The sequence below is a fragment of the Spermophilus citellus genome, assembly GCF_964194105.1.
Source record: "Spermophilus citellus genome assembly, chromosome: 5".
NCBI classification, from domain to species: Eukaryota; Metazoa; Chordata; class Mammalia; order Rodentia; family Sciuridae; genus Spermophilus; species Spermophilus citellus.
In genome coordinates this window covers 69,291,172-69,305,732 of record NC_138186.1, presented here as the reverse complement: position 1 = coordinate 69,305,732, position 14,561 = coordinate 69,291,172, and the positions used below count along the sequence as shown (strand labels likewise).

Here is a 14,561-nt window from a genome sequence, read left to right as displayed (position 1 = left end):
ACAACCTTTTGTGTATGCTAACAAGAGCCTAAAAGTCAGCACAAGGCTAAAAATATCAAAATGCTCTTATGCCTACATATGGAGCCACTGTGCATATGCTTCAGGGTAATAAAAGACCTGTTAACCAGTAAGAACCTTCTACTCTACTTGTCATCTAATTCTCTACAAAGTCTTGGTATTATTTCCACTTTGCAAATGAGTTAACCAAGGCTTGAAGAAATCAAGAAACCCCACCCTACCCCCACCCAGGTCATAGCATTAAATAGGTGCAAGTTTCATTACACTAGAGCAGTGGTTCTCTTAAGTGTATTTCCTGGAGGAGCAGCAGCAGCAGCAGCAGCAACAGCAGCAACAGCTGGGAACTTGTTAGAAATGCAAATTCCTGGGCTCTACCCCAGATCTACTGAATCAGAGACTCTGGGAACAGGGCTCAGCAATCTGATGCATGCCCAAGTTTGATCATTGCTATGCAATATTATTGTAAAAAGGATACTATAATAGATGCCAAGTTCTATGTTGATGAGCGAGATAAGCTCAGCCACGCTAAGGAGCTAAAGGTAGAGACATGACAGTGTGGTCCCTCACATTGAGCAATGTAAAACTAACACAGGTAGGAAAGGAACCACACCAGAGCTTCATATTTGTTCTTGACACTGTTTCTTCTAACAAACTACCGACTCTGTGAATTTGCTACACTTGAGGTATGGAACAGAAGGTTAGGCAATTTGCCCAGAGTCGAATTGCCACAAATGACAAACAATGGGTTTCACTGAACTGCTTCTACATAGGTCCCAGGGCCACACCACTTTTGCCTAACAGGCATCAAAATGAAGACAGGAAGCTATTGTTGGAAGGGAATAGATGTTTCACCTGCTAGTGGTTTTTCTACACTGCACACCTTTCAGGTGTCCAGGTAAGAGAAACCAGAATGGATGAGGGTTACTTAATAACTTTCAGCCTCTGCAAAATGCCTCCCCGGGAACGCAGAGCGGGGAGCATGTCAGCTCCCACAGCCATCTATGGCAATGCTCCTGACCCTCAGATGTTCCAAAATGATTGGAACCATAGACAACCCCCACCCAACAGACCCAGCCCACAGCCTGTTCTCGAAACTTCCCAAAGTTACCCCGAAACTCACCCCACCCATTATGCCTCTGGGCCAATGGGCAGGACAACATTCAGGAAGAACTTTCAATGCCTGGACAAGTAAGTGTGTTGTTTTGTTTTTCCAAGCAGTGCTGAGCAAGGTTTAAATAAACAAGCACACACACCTACAGCTGGAGGAGGGGCGGGAAACTGCAGCCAGGTGTGTGAGCAGGAACACAGGACACCTGGGACCCAGACTCCAACAAAGGTCTCCCAGGAGAGTCAATTTCCAATGAATGTTTTCTTCAGGTGCTAAGTGAAGTACTGTCCCATGGGTTGCTTGGGCAACTTTTAGTAAGCTGCTTTTTTTAAAGCAGTAAAACATCCTTTATGACTTACCTTGAGAAATCACCTAAAGAGAGTGTTTGTAGACGGTACTTATGTGGTATCGGGGGTGTAGGGTGTCATGCTGTTACACCCTGGGACAAGCCTGCTTCTTTGCCAGGGGAAGACTGCACAAGGCCTCCTCTATCTGATACCAACAGGGCAGTAGAGCCAGTGTCAAATAAAATTATACTGCTTAGTCACACAAGTTTTCTATTTCTTTGATTAAGAGCTAATTCCTAAATTAGAGCAATCATTATTTGTCAAATCTTTCACAACAATGCTTTTTTTTTAAGGAGGATTTTAAATAATAAACCATGAGTCAGTCACCTTTCTTATCCCTCCACCCCCAACTGCATGAAGGTTGATCTGCAGCACTGCAGATTTCCAAATATTCATTATCTGTCTTTTCTCCAAGGGCAAGCTATTAAAGGTAGTGAGGTTAAAAAAAAAATCATTCCTAACTAATTAGCTCACTCTAGAGCTAACTGCCGATTTTGGGAACATGTCAAAGCTATCTGAGAACAGGTTGCTGAACTGTCACTTCAGTGGATGTTGAAAACGAATATCAGTATTTTTCTGGTCACCCACTAACCATATAAGTTATTTCCAAAGTTTCTTATGATTAACAATGCAATTTGATAAAGAAAAGAACTACTGACATTTCCATAGCTCTTACCTTGGACAACAGGATGGGGTTGGGTGGGAGGTTTGGAGGGTACGAAGTCAGAGCATTTGCAAACACAACTAGACACAAATGAAGACCCAGCTCTGCATAAACTTCACTCAGGTTCATGCCAATCTCTGTCTATAACCTAGACCTAACTCACCAGAACAATCATCACTATGATAAATATGACTCTAAATTAATTACAGGTTTGCAGTATTTTGGCTGGGTGTGGGGGGAGGGCAAAGCAAAATAAAGAAGTCATTGGACAAACAGATACTGGTCAACTGAGATGTGAATTTAAATTCAAATTTTGTCATTTATTATTTGATCGTGGGCAAATTATAAATTGAGTCTTAATTTTCGCCCTTGCAAAATGGAAATGCTACCATCTACCTCACGAGATTGTCCTGGAAAATTGAGACTGACCATATTCAGTGAGCTGTGTGGGCACCTATAAAGTGCTCATAAATGGGAGCACTTCCTACAACCTGGGCAGCTCATTGGGGTTAGAAGTTAGATGCTGACACCTCAAAAGAGACGCGGATATTCAACCCAATCAGATTCTCGCCCAGTCAGAACTCTGACAGTCCTTGGCTAAGGGCCATGCCTGTCACAGTGACTGCTCACTCTCACAGTTTAAAATTACACCTTGGCTAACTGACAGGCACAAAAAACTCAACTCCAACTCTCCTCACAGCCTGCTGAACAGACGTAACCAGGTCAGGTTCTTCTGGTTGGCTTCCTTGGCCCATCGGCTGTCTGCTCTTAAAAGAAGAAAACACCCCAGGAAGATAGGCATATGCCCCACTCTCCAAGTCAGCGTGTGCTTTTTCTCCCAGTAGATTTTTCTCCATGGATGACCCATGTTTTAAGTCTACTTGTTTCTCTTGATATAGAAAAGCCTCAGAGCTTTTTGCTGTCACACAGCAAGAGGTGAAAAAGGAGAAATCTATGAAAATCTGGGGTGAAATAAAAAGACAATGAGCACCACAAACCCAAGTCTAGGAAACAGAGGACATGGAAAAGGTGGGGACATTTTGTGGAACACAGAGCCTTTTCTCAACCAGTGTATGATGGTTTCTTGGTAGAAATTAGTTCTACCTTGAGAACTAGTTATTAAGTCCAGTTAAAACGAGGAGGTTTCAGAGACCATTTCTAAACCTACCACTAAATAAGCCCAATGGACAAATTAAGATTCCTTCACACATTACATAACCCAGGGGTCTATAGATAAAAATGGTGGAGGAAAAAAGTTTTCAGGCAAAGTCTTCCTTGTCAGAAGTAGTATGTGTCCTTGTTCCTGAGAACACTGCCCACCTGATGACATACTGTTAGCTGGCTGACAGGAACCAGAGAGCTGTTAACGTGACACTGTAATAGCAAGATCTGTAATAGCAGCAGCCACCCGCTTCCTGAGAGTTTGTTTTATGTATCCATTTAGTTCTCCCTCTAAACCTTTAAGAAGTATTCTGCTCCATTTTAGAGATGAAGGACCTGAGGCTAGAGAGGTCAAACAGTTTACTCCAATCTGTGTGGCAGACCGGGAGTCCAACCTGTCTCCATATGCATAGGATTCCAATGGCATGCTGTGTTGACACAAAAATTTTAACTCCAAAGTGCTACTTTAAAGGGTACACTTGCTCTCTGCTCTTAAAAAAAAAAATCATTGTGCCATCATAACTTCTTACAGATGTATTTTAAAACATAATTTTGTCCCTCTAAAAAGACTCAGTGTTGATCTTCTATTGATAATTTTTTAAGGTGGGTGATGGGTAAATGAAGGTCCACTATGCAATTCTGTTCGTTATGTTTTGAATTTTCCATAATAAAAAGATGTTTTGTTTTGCTTAATTGGCTCTTTGGAAAGTTGGAGGAGCTAAGTCAACAATAATTGGTGAAGTGAGATTTCAACTCTCTGAGGATGTCACTGAGCTGCGATATCCCTAACCACCTTCTATTAGTAAGCAGCTCCAGTGCACAGTCTCTCTTGAAAAGGTTGAGCAGCCTTACCACACACCCAGTAAGCCTGTGGCAGTGTGCTGGCCAGTTTTATAAGGATGGGCCTGGCTGTTCAGAGTCACTTTCTGACACTGAAAGAATTTCTCCCAGCCGTCACACCATCCATTAAGTGCATCTTCTCAGGCAGTTGTGGTAAATCTCATCACAGATGGCGGGAAGGGCTGCTTTCTCTGGGAGGCTGTTGAAAGCAATTCCACTTCCTCCTTCCCTCACAGATAGCCAACTAGTACACTATTAGATAGTTAGATATATTCCTCCAAACTTTCCAGAAAAAAAAAAAAAGTCTGGCAATTAATTTGCAATTTTTTATTGTCACTCCTTTTATCATCAATGACTTCGATGATTTAATTCCATCTAGTTTCTTTTGACTATTTTATTTGTCAAGGTGTAAATCCTTGTTAAAAAGAAGGAATAAAGGACTATGAAAAAAAATGGGTGAACAGATCATATTAACTTCCTTTCCTGCTTCTACCTGTCACTCTCACAAAAACAAACTATAAAACAACAACACTCCTCCTCTTCCTAAGGGCCACACAGGAAGGGTGGTAGCTGGCAGTTTTAACACTCTCCAAGAAAAAAACAAAAACTTTTGATACTTAGCCTCAAAGGGAAAGGTATGCTGTCACATAATTCATTTTCCTTTCTTGAAAAATGCTTGGTATGTTCTCAAGTTGGGACTGTTTGGTCGGTGCTAATTTCATTGTGAAGCTTAAGTTGGTTTCAGCATACGAAGTTAAAGAGCATTACAGGGTCACCCAGCATAAAAGATTAAGATGAAACACCAGGTCCCCAAATAAAGCCATTTTGCTTATTTATCATCAGCTCATGCATTAGAGGCATTGCATTTATTTAGGCCTAGACAAAATCAGAACATGCCAAAAACTTAAAACGGAGGAAAGAAAATGGGTACTCAAGGATTAGGGAGCAAAGCATAAAACCAACTAACCAAAAGCCACTTATATGTCATGTACTTTCAGGTCAATAAATAGTTTTAAAAATACATACAACCTAAAAAGCTAAGTGAACCCAGAGTAAATGTAAAAGAAGGTATCACATTTGGTTGGTTAAAAACAGGTTTTCAAGGAGTCCAGTTGGCAGATAGCTACAACCCCAAATTATGAGCCAGCACTCAGGGTAGTCCTGGGCTCTGGCCTGTGTAGAGGGAGGACATATGAAATGTGGGTCCCATCAGAGGCTACTTGAAAATGACTGGAAACATATTTAATGGATGGGAGTGCACTATCAAAGAACTCAGTTATCTGCTATCATATAAACACACAAAGTAGCAATTAATTTTAAAAAGCTATATGGACAATGTCCGGTGAATTTATTTCATGGAGAAGTTCCCCCACCCCACACCCCACACCCCCCAAAAAACCATGATTTTCCCAGACACAACACAGTGACTGGCACTTTTCAATTATCTTTTATCACAGCATACAAAAAAGAAATCAACAGAAATACACCAAAATAAACCCCATACCCCTTAAATTAGCAGATTTAAAATTAAATCTTGAATCAGTATTTTGTTAGACTTTGATTTAAACTCTATTTACAAATTAAATTGCACTTGTAAAGATAGTGACATTTCTATTATGGTAGTAGTTATTTTATTGTGGTCTTATATCTGGATATAAAACTTTTAAAGCTTCTTCAACAAGAATCATACTTTCTTTTGCAGTACATAGTTTGTTTATCCACTGAATTTCTGAACTGGTTTTCTCTTTTTGTGCTTTTCTGCTCTGTTATACAAATGGCACACACCTTTGGAGTAGACATAGTCTGACACTGCGCTTATTAGAAGAGATTGGTGAAAAATTAAAGTGTAAGAAACAAAATATTAGCAGTTTAATCCTTTGGTTCATCTTTTCAAAAAAAAATCAATCAACCAATACAATTTACAAATCATCGATAATTCATCTTTTTGGTTAAGAACAAATCCACCAGGTAGATTACTGATTAAAATGCAACACTGCTTTAAAAGTACCACGTTCCTATTCTGATCTCACTGCTCGAGGACGCCATTGTTTACAACTGGTTTGACAGGACACAGGATACAGTAAGGCACGAGTGGATGGTACGAATAAAAACAAATACTTTAGGACTGGTTTGTCTTCTGCACAAATACTAAAATATGTACCGTCTTCAGGATAAAATAACAAAAAAAGAAATACATATTTTTGTTATGAAATACCTATACAATTTTTTTTTTAATTTACACCATCTGAGCTGCCAAAAAAAGGTTAAAAGAAAAAAAGTATTGATTTTTTTTCCCCCCAGACATAAAACTAGCTCTCATCAGTAGGTCCAAGAGAACTTAGGTTCAAAAGGTCCCAGCACTGTATGGAAAGGAAAAAGATAAAAATTCCCTTCCTGCTCTACGTCTTCCCCACATAAGAGAAAAACAAAGGCCAGATGTTTACAGTAGTGTATTCTACTTATTACAAACCACTGAAATTTAAAAAACAACAACACAACACCAGGCCAGGAGATAGCTGGGCAATGATGGGCAGAGGAAGGAGTAAGGCACTTCCTGGGTGGGAGCAGCATCCCGGACCCTGGCCACAGGAGGCGGCAGGTGACAGCAGGTGCTGGTGAAGACACGGCTCCTCAGAAGCAGACAGGAACACCTTGACAGCAGGGAAGACACGGAGGTAAGACCTGCAGGCGAACGCTACACGGAAGTGGTCACCCGGTCGATGGCGTGATTGACCTCGTTTTTGTTTGAATCCAGTCCTTTAGCAGCATTCATATCATTCCGTAAATTCTCTACTGTCTTTTTCATGTTCTTTAACTCCCCTGGGTGTGGAGTGGCTCGCCTTAGAAGTGTTCTCTAAAAACAAACAGTGGAGTAAGAATTTTGGTTTTATTCCATGACTTTTTCAAAACATGCAGCTTCAAGGTGTTAGCGTTCTAAGACAAATCTTACTAGTGTGGGTGGAAAAGCTTTCTTCAGAGTTTTGTGCATTATCCACTGCTGACTGGTAGCTAATGGAAGATGAAATGCCTTCATGCAACTTATCTAGTCATGACAGAAGGGTTACTTTTAGAATAAAAACACTTAAAAAGGAGATTAGTATAAAATAAAGGTTTCTAGGAAGAGAAATTTAAACATTTAAGATGTAATTATGGGGTATAGAGAAAGAAAGGAATAAATTCAAAAGTCCTAAATTAAAGTCACTTTAATGTTCTATTTACACTCAATGTAGTTCTGGCTTCCTTCAAACATTGAGTCATGGGTGTTGAAGAAAGAGGGGAGTAAGAGAAAAGAATTTCATTTCTTACTTTGCTGCTGAGTGTGCTATTTACATGACCTACTGGTGAAAGTTCACATTCTCCTAATAAATGCTATAGCACTGGAAGTTAAGTAACAGGGTACAGATGATTTTTAAAACTGTGTATTATTTAATGTTAGATGCCCTTTGCTCATAAAACAGCATATCATTAAATGGCCTGACCTGGAGTTTCAGGAGCCATGCTAGGTTAACAAAATACTGGAAGTGCATTACAGAGACAGTGAAATAATGACACCTTAACAAGTCTTGTGGCCAGCTTTAATGAGACACTGATGCTGAAGTTGTCTGGTCATCCCTAATCCCCATTTTGCTCTCTACTACTGTAAATACCCCAAATTCTATCTGGTGACAGCTGGAATAACAAGAACTATAGGCAAGAATTTAAAAACTGCCTTTTGTTTTGGGGGCTGCAGGTACTCCCATGATTATGAAAATCTTAATTAGTACAAGGAGTTTAAAAAGCCAAAGTCAACTGGTAGGAAGATGTCAAGAGCTACTGCAGACTCCTGCAGATGCTGGGTGTCTAAGAAATATTTCAGGTATGAAAGAAAGAAAGGGTGAGCGGTTTTTTCACACCAATTCCTGATTTCAATTCCAACTATGACCACAAGTAGTCTACAGGAGGGTCAGGTGGCCCAGTTATATAAAGGAGAAGGGAGGTCTAGTACTAAATTATACTACAGCATAGCCACAAGCCAGGGTGGAGGAAGACACTTCACTGACCAAAAAAAAAAAAAAAAAAAAAAAGAGAGAGAGAGAGAGAGAGAGAAATCCCCATTTTGAGGAAAATTTTAAGGTTGGAAGAAGAAGAAATGAACACAAAGAAAGAAATGCATCATAAATTATTGAAACCACAACAAAACAAAACCCAAAGCTTTATGTGTCTTATTTACATTTTGTGACTTAGTACCTAGAAGTGCCTAGTTTTATTTGCTAAAAAAAAATCCCTAAATGCTAAAGGCAAAAATCACTGTATGAAAACAAAGAAAATCCTTCTTAGGTGCCACTCTGAATCTCAGAATTATGAATTGTGAATTTCCACAAAGGCAAAGAACTTTTGTTTCCATACCGTCTCATTGTCTTCTTCATCTTTTTCATCCTCCAAAAATCGGATTGCGCTGACTCTGTTTACTGCACGCTCGTTCCAAGCTTCCTCAGAGACGTCGTTGACCAAGTTCTCCAGGGCACCACAGCGGGGCAGATTCTCTGTGGAGACAAATCTCACATAAGCATGGAACGCTGGTTTGTGTGACTGGCAACAGCCATGTTGCAATTCTATGGCTGAATGGGCAGCATCTACCCAGAGAACCAGAGATATTACATAAGATGGGCAACCACTGTCTCAATTCCAAGTCTTTGTTGTTTCTGTTGTTGTTAAAAAAAAAATCAAAAACAAAACAACAAAAAAGTGCTGGGAAGGGTTGTCCCCTTCTTTTAATGATGCATAATTCTGAGATCATATAAAACACCTGCTAAATGAGTATGAATATGTTTACTATTTCATTATAAGATGTCCATAACTTCAAGAGCTCTTTTTCACAATTCTCGTCAAATTTCTCTGACAGCGATGTGGCTGTACGTGCTGGAACCTGGTTCTTTCTTTAGTGACATTCTATCACATTTCTTCTCTTAGGGTCTTGAAAGCTCACCTACCACAGCTGTGACTCATAAGGTGGTTTTGGGAACACCCTGCATGGGAACTCTGATTCTCGCAGGGTACTCCAGTTCTGTCAGACCCAGTTCTCATAAATGATTTAAAATAGCATTTTGATCCACTTTTGAGTTTCATGCAGGGTGAGAGATAGGGGTTTAATTTCATTTTGCTACATAGGGATTTCCAGTTTTCCCAGCACCATTTGTTGAAGAGGCTATCTTTTCTCCAATATATGTTTTTGGCACCTTTGTCTAGTATGAGATAGCTGTATTTATATGGGTGTGTCTCTGTGTATTCTATTCTGTTCCATTGGTATTCTTGTCAGTTTTGGTGCTAATGCCATATTATTTTTGTTACTATAGCTTTGTAGTATAGTTCAAGGTCTGGTATTATGACAACTCCTGCTTCACTCTTCTTGCTAAGGATTGCTTTGGCTACTCTGGGTTTCTTATTTCTCCAAATAAATTTCAATGATTGCTTTTTCTAATTCTATGAAGAATGTCATTGTGATTTTTTTTAAAGAGAGAGTGAGGGGGGGGGAGAGAGAGAGAGAGAGAGAGAGAGAGAGAGAGAGAGAGAGAATTTTTTTTTAATATTTATTTTTTTTTTAGTTCTCGGCGGACACAACATCTTTGTTGGTATGTGGTGCTGAGGATCGAACCCGGGCCGCACGCATGCCAGGCGAGCGCGCTACCGCTTGAGCCACATCCCCAGCCCTCATTGTGATTTTAATAGGAATTACATTAAATCAGGTGCACTGCATGATAATCAGGTAAACCTCTCTTTCTTGGGTACTACACAATGATGTTTGCCTGGTATTCAAGAAAGCTGAGGTATTTCCTGGAAAGTGTTTGGCAAATCAAATCAGACCTGCAAATAATAAACTTTTCTTAGATAAAATATGCAGAATAAAGTCTATTTATTAGCAAAAAATAAAATGGCATTTTGATACTAGTGTGAATATTTTTTAAAATCACATAATTTACAAAACAAAAATACAATGACTCAAAATAACTCAATCCTTTAAGGATAGTGTGCCAGTGGTATTAGCTGCTAATCTTCCAAACTATCAGTTTGTATTTTAAGATCCTGCTACCTCGTTTTGGAGTATTATTTTTTCAGCCTTAGCTATAATTCAAAAACCAAAATTTGCTTACAGAATTACAGACATGATAAAAACGTGTGAATAACCCCCTTTCTGCAAGGATGTAGGGGAACCTTCCCAGAGGAGCCCCACAATGACCTCTCCCAGGCTGGCTCTCAGGGCAGATCAGACAAAACAAAACCACTCATGGGGATGGGAGGCCTTATGCAAAGACACCAGTTCACTCTTGCAGTCATGTGGACACTGTCCCTACATTCACCTTGGCAAGGAGGTTCAGAAGGCAGCTGCGGAAGTAAGACACAGGTTAAAATCTTCTCTCCTGTGCTGTGGTCTGTGTCTGTCTGGAACGTGAGCAGAGGCTGGGACTGGTTGTCAGATAACCACAGGGCCTTCAATTTCAAGGCAGTCAGCGATAAAGGCAGATGCAACAACCTGATATCAAACCAAAGGAGATATCACAACCTTAACCTTTGTCAGTAAACCAGCCCTTGTCAGTAAAAGTGTGAAGAAAATCAAAAAGAGTTTCCTGAGATTGGGTTCCAAAGTATAATCAGACATTGTAAGATACTAGATTTGCTCTTCACAAAGTGATTCTTCAGTAGGGTACCACATTTCCCTTCACTGACCCCCAGCTCTCTCATGAGGACCTCTGGGCCACAGGGCAAAACATGAGGAAATCACAAGTTACAATATAAGGTCTTTTGTAATTTAGAAAGAGAGAAAGAGAATAATAAATATAATAATTAAGTAAATAACATAATAATATAAATAATAATAGTTTAATTAAATAATTTTAAAATAATAAAAACTCAGTCGCATAACTGGAAGTTCTTACTACCTCTAATGTCCCAGGCCTCATTGACAGGGCTGATATGAGGCAGGAGCACCTGGCAAGTCAGAATGAGAGGAAGGAGCTGCTGAAGTGCCAAAGAGTTTAAGTTGCAGCTAAAATAAAGATTGGGGATCATTTTTCGTTGATTATTTTGCATATTCCATTTTAAACTTGTATCTTTCAGTTTCTAGACACTGCCACTTCCTGGACTTCTAGGTGATAATTAATAGGCACACTGGACTGTTGCTGTTTCAAATGGGGTATTCCCTATGAAAGCACTTTAAATTTGTAATGTGACACCTAAAGATTAGTTTTATACTGATGTTTACACAAATTGGCTGCAACTAGTCAAATGTATTAGATAAAGATTATGGCCAGAAATCACATGTACTTAGTACTTGCAAAAAAAAAAAAAAAAAATCCACTTTACTGCACTGGGTTTCAACCAGGAAGATTATTGCTCCAGGGGACATTTGGCAATATCTATCTTTGTTGTCTGAGTGGGGGGTACTAATGGTATCTTCTACTTAGAGCACAGGATAGGGAAGATTGTAAATATCTTGTGATGCACAGGGAAGAACTCACAAGATTTATCTGGCCCCAAATGTCAATGACGCCAAGAGTAAAAACAAGCTTTAGTGAAAACCAAAGCCGCATACCCGTTTCACTAAAAACAATCAAACCTCTATTAATACCAGGAATGTAAGGCTTAAAAAATTTAAGGTTATACTTTATCAGATGTTTTCACTCTAAAGATGGCTCCATGTTACTAAATCACAGAAGTGAATTTATAAGAGAGATAATAGACCTACCTCAAACTTACATGGGAAATTTAACTATATCTTACCAATAAATTAATATTGCATGAGACAGTTATACCATTTTGAATTAACAAAAGTTAATATCTATATGTAGATATTGTATTTCAATATTATAAAATGAATCTGAGTAAAAGGTAGATATAAACTGGTTAAGTTAGTTTAATAATTAAGTAAAAAAAAGTCGCTGCATAGAGAATATTAACAACAAATATATTAACAAACTTTTTATACTAACGTGTTTTACAAAACATTTCTAATGCATTAACTTATGAGATAAGAAAATATTTCTTTTCCTTATTAATTGGTGAGGTAAAGAATAGTCCATCCCACATGCAGGTAAAGCTGCAGCACTAAGTACAGTGCTATTGTAACTTAAATGGGAAAGAGGTTCAAAGGGGGTTACACTCTCACATAAGCTACAATAACATTGAAGCTGCATTTGTCAAAGTGCCCTTGAAAAGACTATTTATTGAATATTATAGTATTTCATTAATAAGGGTCATATTAGTTGAGGAATATGTAGTTTTCAATCCTAGACTCCACCCCATACGGTGAGGACATACCAGAGAATTGAAGACCAAGTAGATTCCCAGCTCTATTGCTCCTAACTCAAGAAGTATTTGTTCTTCAAATGGGACAGAAAGTAAAAATCTCATGTGCTTACACAAAAATTATTTCTCTTTCTGCCCAAAGGCTGTGACACAGACATTCAAATGCAAGAAAGCGAAAAACATGTATTTGCCAGGAGTTGAGACAGATTTTTTATTTTTAGGACTATTCATTATATATTTTGAAAGCATCAAGAACATCAGACTCTTTCATTTTATGGAACAAAAGGGCAGTTTATTTTGAAAATTTTTCAATATTTCTTTTGAAACAGGAGTTAAGCTAATATCTTCCAAATGTTTAAAGTTTCAAGTCTTGGTCAGAAAGCTTCTAGTTAGCATTGCTACCTTTCTTAATCATGATGACAGAAAAAAAAATCAAGACTTGTAAGCTGGCATGAAACACAGATACTCAAACAGGGTCATTATAACGCCTTAGACTAATAACTGGCTTCCCAGCTGAACGCTGAAGCAAAGGTATAAGTAAAAGGTAAAAGGAGCATCACTAACAGCTTCAAAGAATGACAAACCCAATGATAAAAGCTAAAATAAATTACTAGACTTGACAACAACGGATCAGATTAATGAGTTGTATGAAACACCAGTTTTCTCACAAATAATCCAAGTGCCAGCTTCAATATGAACGTAGCTCACCAAGTGCACAACACATCCAAGCTTGTTCTCAACCCTCTCACGGACGTGAGTATTGCCAGTAATGCGAGAGCAAAGCCAGCCAGGTCCCTGCAGTCTGCACACAGGCTCTGCAGGCTGGGCCGAGCTTCGCAGTGACTCACTGTGGCCTGGGGAGAACAGACACACACTCCTCTGTTTCTCTTAGGTGAACCATCCCAGCTACAAATCAGAAAATAGATATATAAAAAAAAAAATACACCCAGCTTTTCAGAGGAGTTAAAAATACATGTTTGGTTAAGTCCAGTACTTGTACTTTATGTACACTATAGAATGAATAAAATCAACACAAGAAGCCACAGCTCCATTTGTACACATCTCTATGTTCTAGTTAGGATCACATCCTCCAGAAATAAAAAGCCTGTGGTTACTATTTACATCAGAGATACAAGGACAAAAGCAAATGAATAACCACACTCTGAGCCTCTGGTCTCCAGGTATATCTGTGACCAGTCCAACCCACAGTGACCTTCCATGCCCCAGAACTACCACAGCAATTGCTTGTTCAAGCTTAGTTAATAACTAAGCAAAGACTTCTGATTAATATAATAGTTACCTATGGTTGAATACTTCTTAGAATTCAATGTTTCATCTGTTTGTTACCCCCTTCCAGAATTTTTTTTTTAGTTTTAAGCAAAGTTTTCAAAAACATTTGAGAACATAATCATTGAAAAAAAAATTTAATTGATACAAGAATCTTTAAAATGAAAACCACCCTTACCCTCGAGTCTCTATCCTTCCTCTAGGGAGACTACTATTAACATTTTGGTACACTGCATAGATAAGTTTTTGTTTTGGAAAACAAGAAAGCAAAAATGAGAATGCTATATATATCATTCAACACTTGCTTTTTTGGCTCAGTATCATGGGTCTCCTTCCATGTCACTTCACATAGAAATCTCTTATTTTTAATTCCTTAGCATTCCAGAGTATGTTTATACTGTTGCATTGTCTTTCAATATTTCAATTAATTTTTTATTAGTTTATATATATGTGTGCATACACACACACACATACATATATACTGCACAAAATTCAAAAGTATAAACTATTTCCTTATTAACAACCACTGTTTCTAGTACTTGGTACTACCAATATTGCAAGGAAGAGCCACAAATACCCAATTCTGTATATCTGGTGGCTATTCCTAAGGCGAGAGTCTAAAGGTTAAGGGTAGCTGATGATACCAGACACCTGATTCCTTACTGTCACAGAGCATTTGATATTTAGTTCCTGTTATGGTTTGGATCTGGAATGTCTTCCAAAGGCTTGTATGTTAATAGCTTGGTCCCCAATGCAGCAATGTTCAGAGGCCGGGCTTTTGGGAAGTGCCTGGATCATGAGGGCTCCGACCTCATCAGTGCATTAAAATTATTTGCATTATTTAATGCATCTGTTC

The 14,561-nt window shown here is 38.7% G+C and overlaps 1 protein-coding gene across 2 annotated transcripts in view; it reads right to left on the bottom strand.

Moving 5' to 3' along the window:
* Positions 1-5,555: 5,555 nt before the first annotated feature.
* The window catches only part of LRRC1 (leucine rich repeat containing 1), a 125,939-nt gene continuing 116,933 nt past the window's right edge, over positions 5,556-14,561 (bottom strand). Inside the window, exons 12-14 of one of the 2 annotated variants that reach the window (XM_081295766.1) lie at positions 10,474-10,646; positions 8,525-8,661; positions 5,556-6,992 (exon numbers count right to left, since the gene is read on the bottom strand). In XM_081295766.1, coding sequence (XP_081151892.1) covers positions 6,834-6,992; positions 8,525-8,661; positions 10,474-10,646 — 469 coding nt within the window. In that variant the 3' untranslated portion in view covers positions 5,556-6,833. The remainder of the gene's footprint in view (positions 6,993-8,524; positions 8,662-10,473; positions 10,647-14,561) is intronic. The other variant, XM_081295767.1, reaches the window with a different exon arrangement.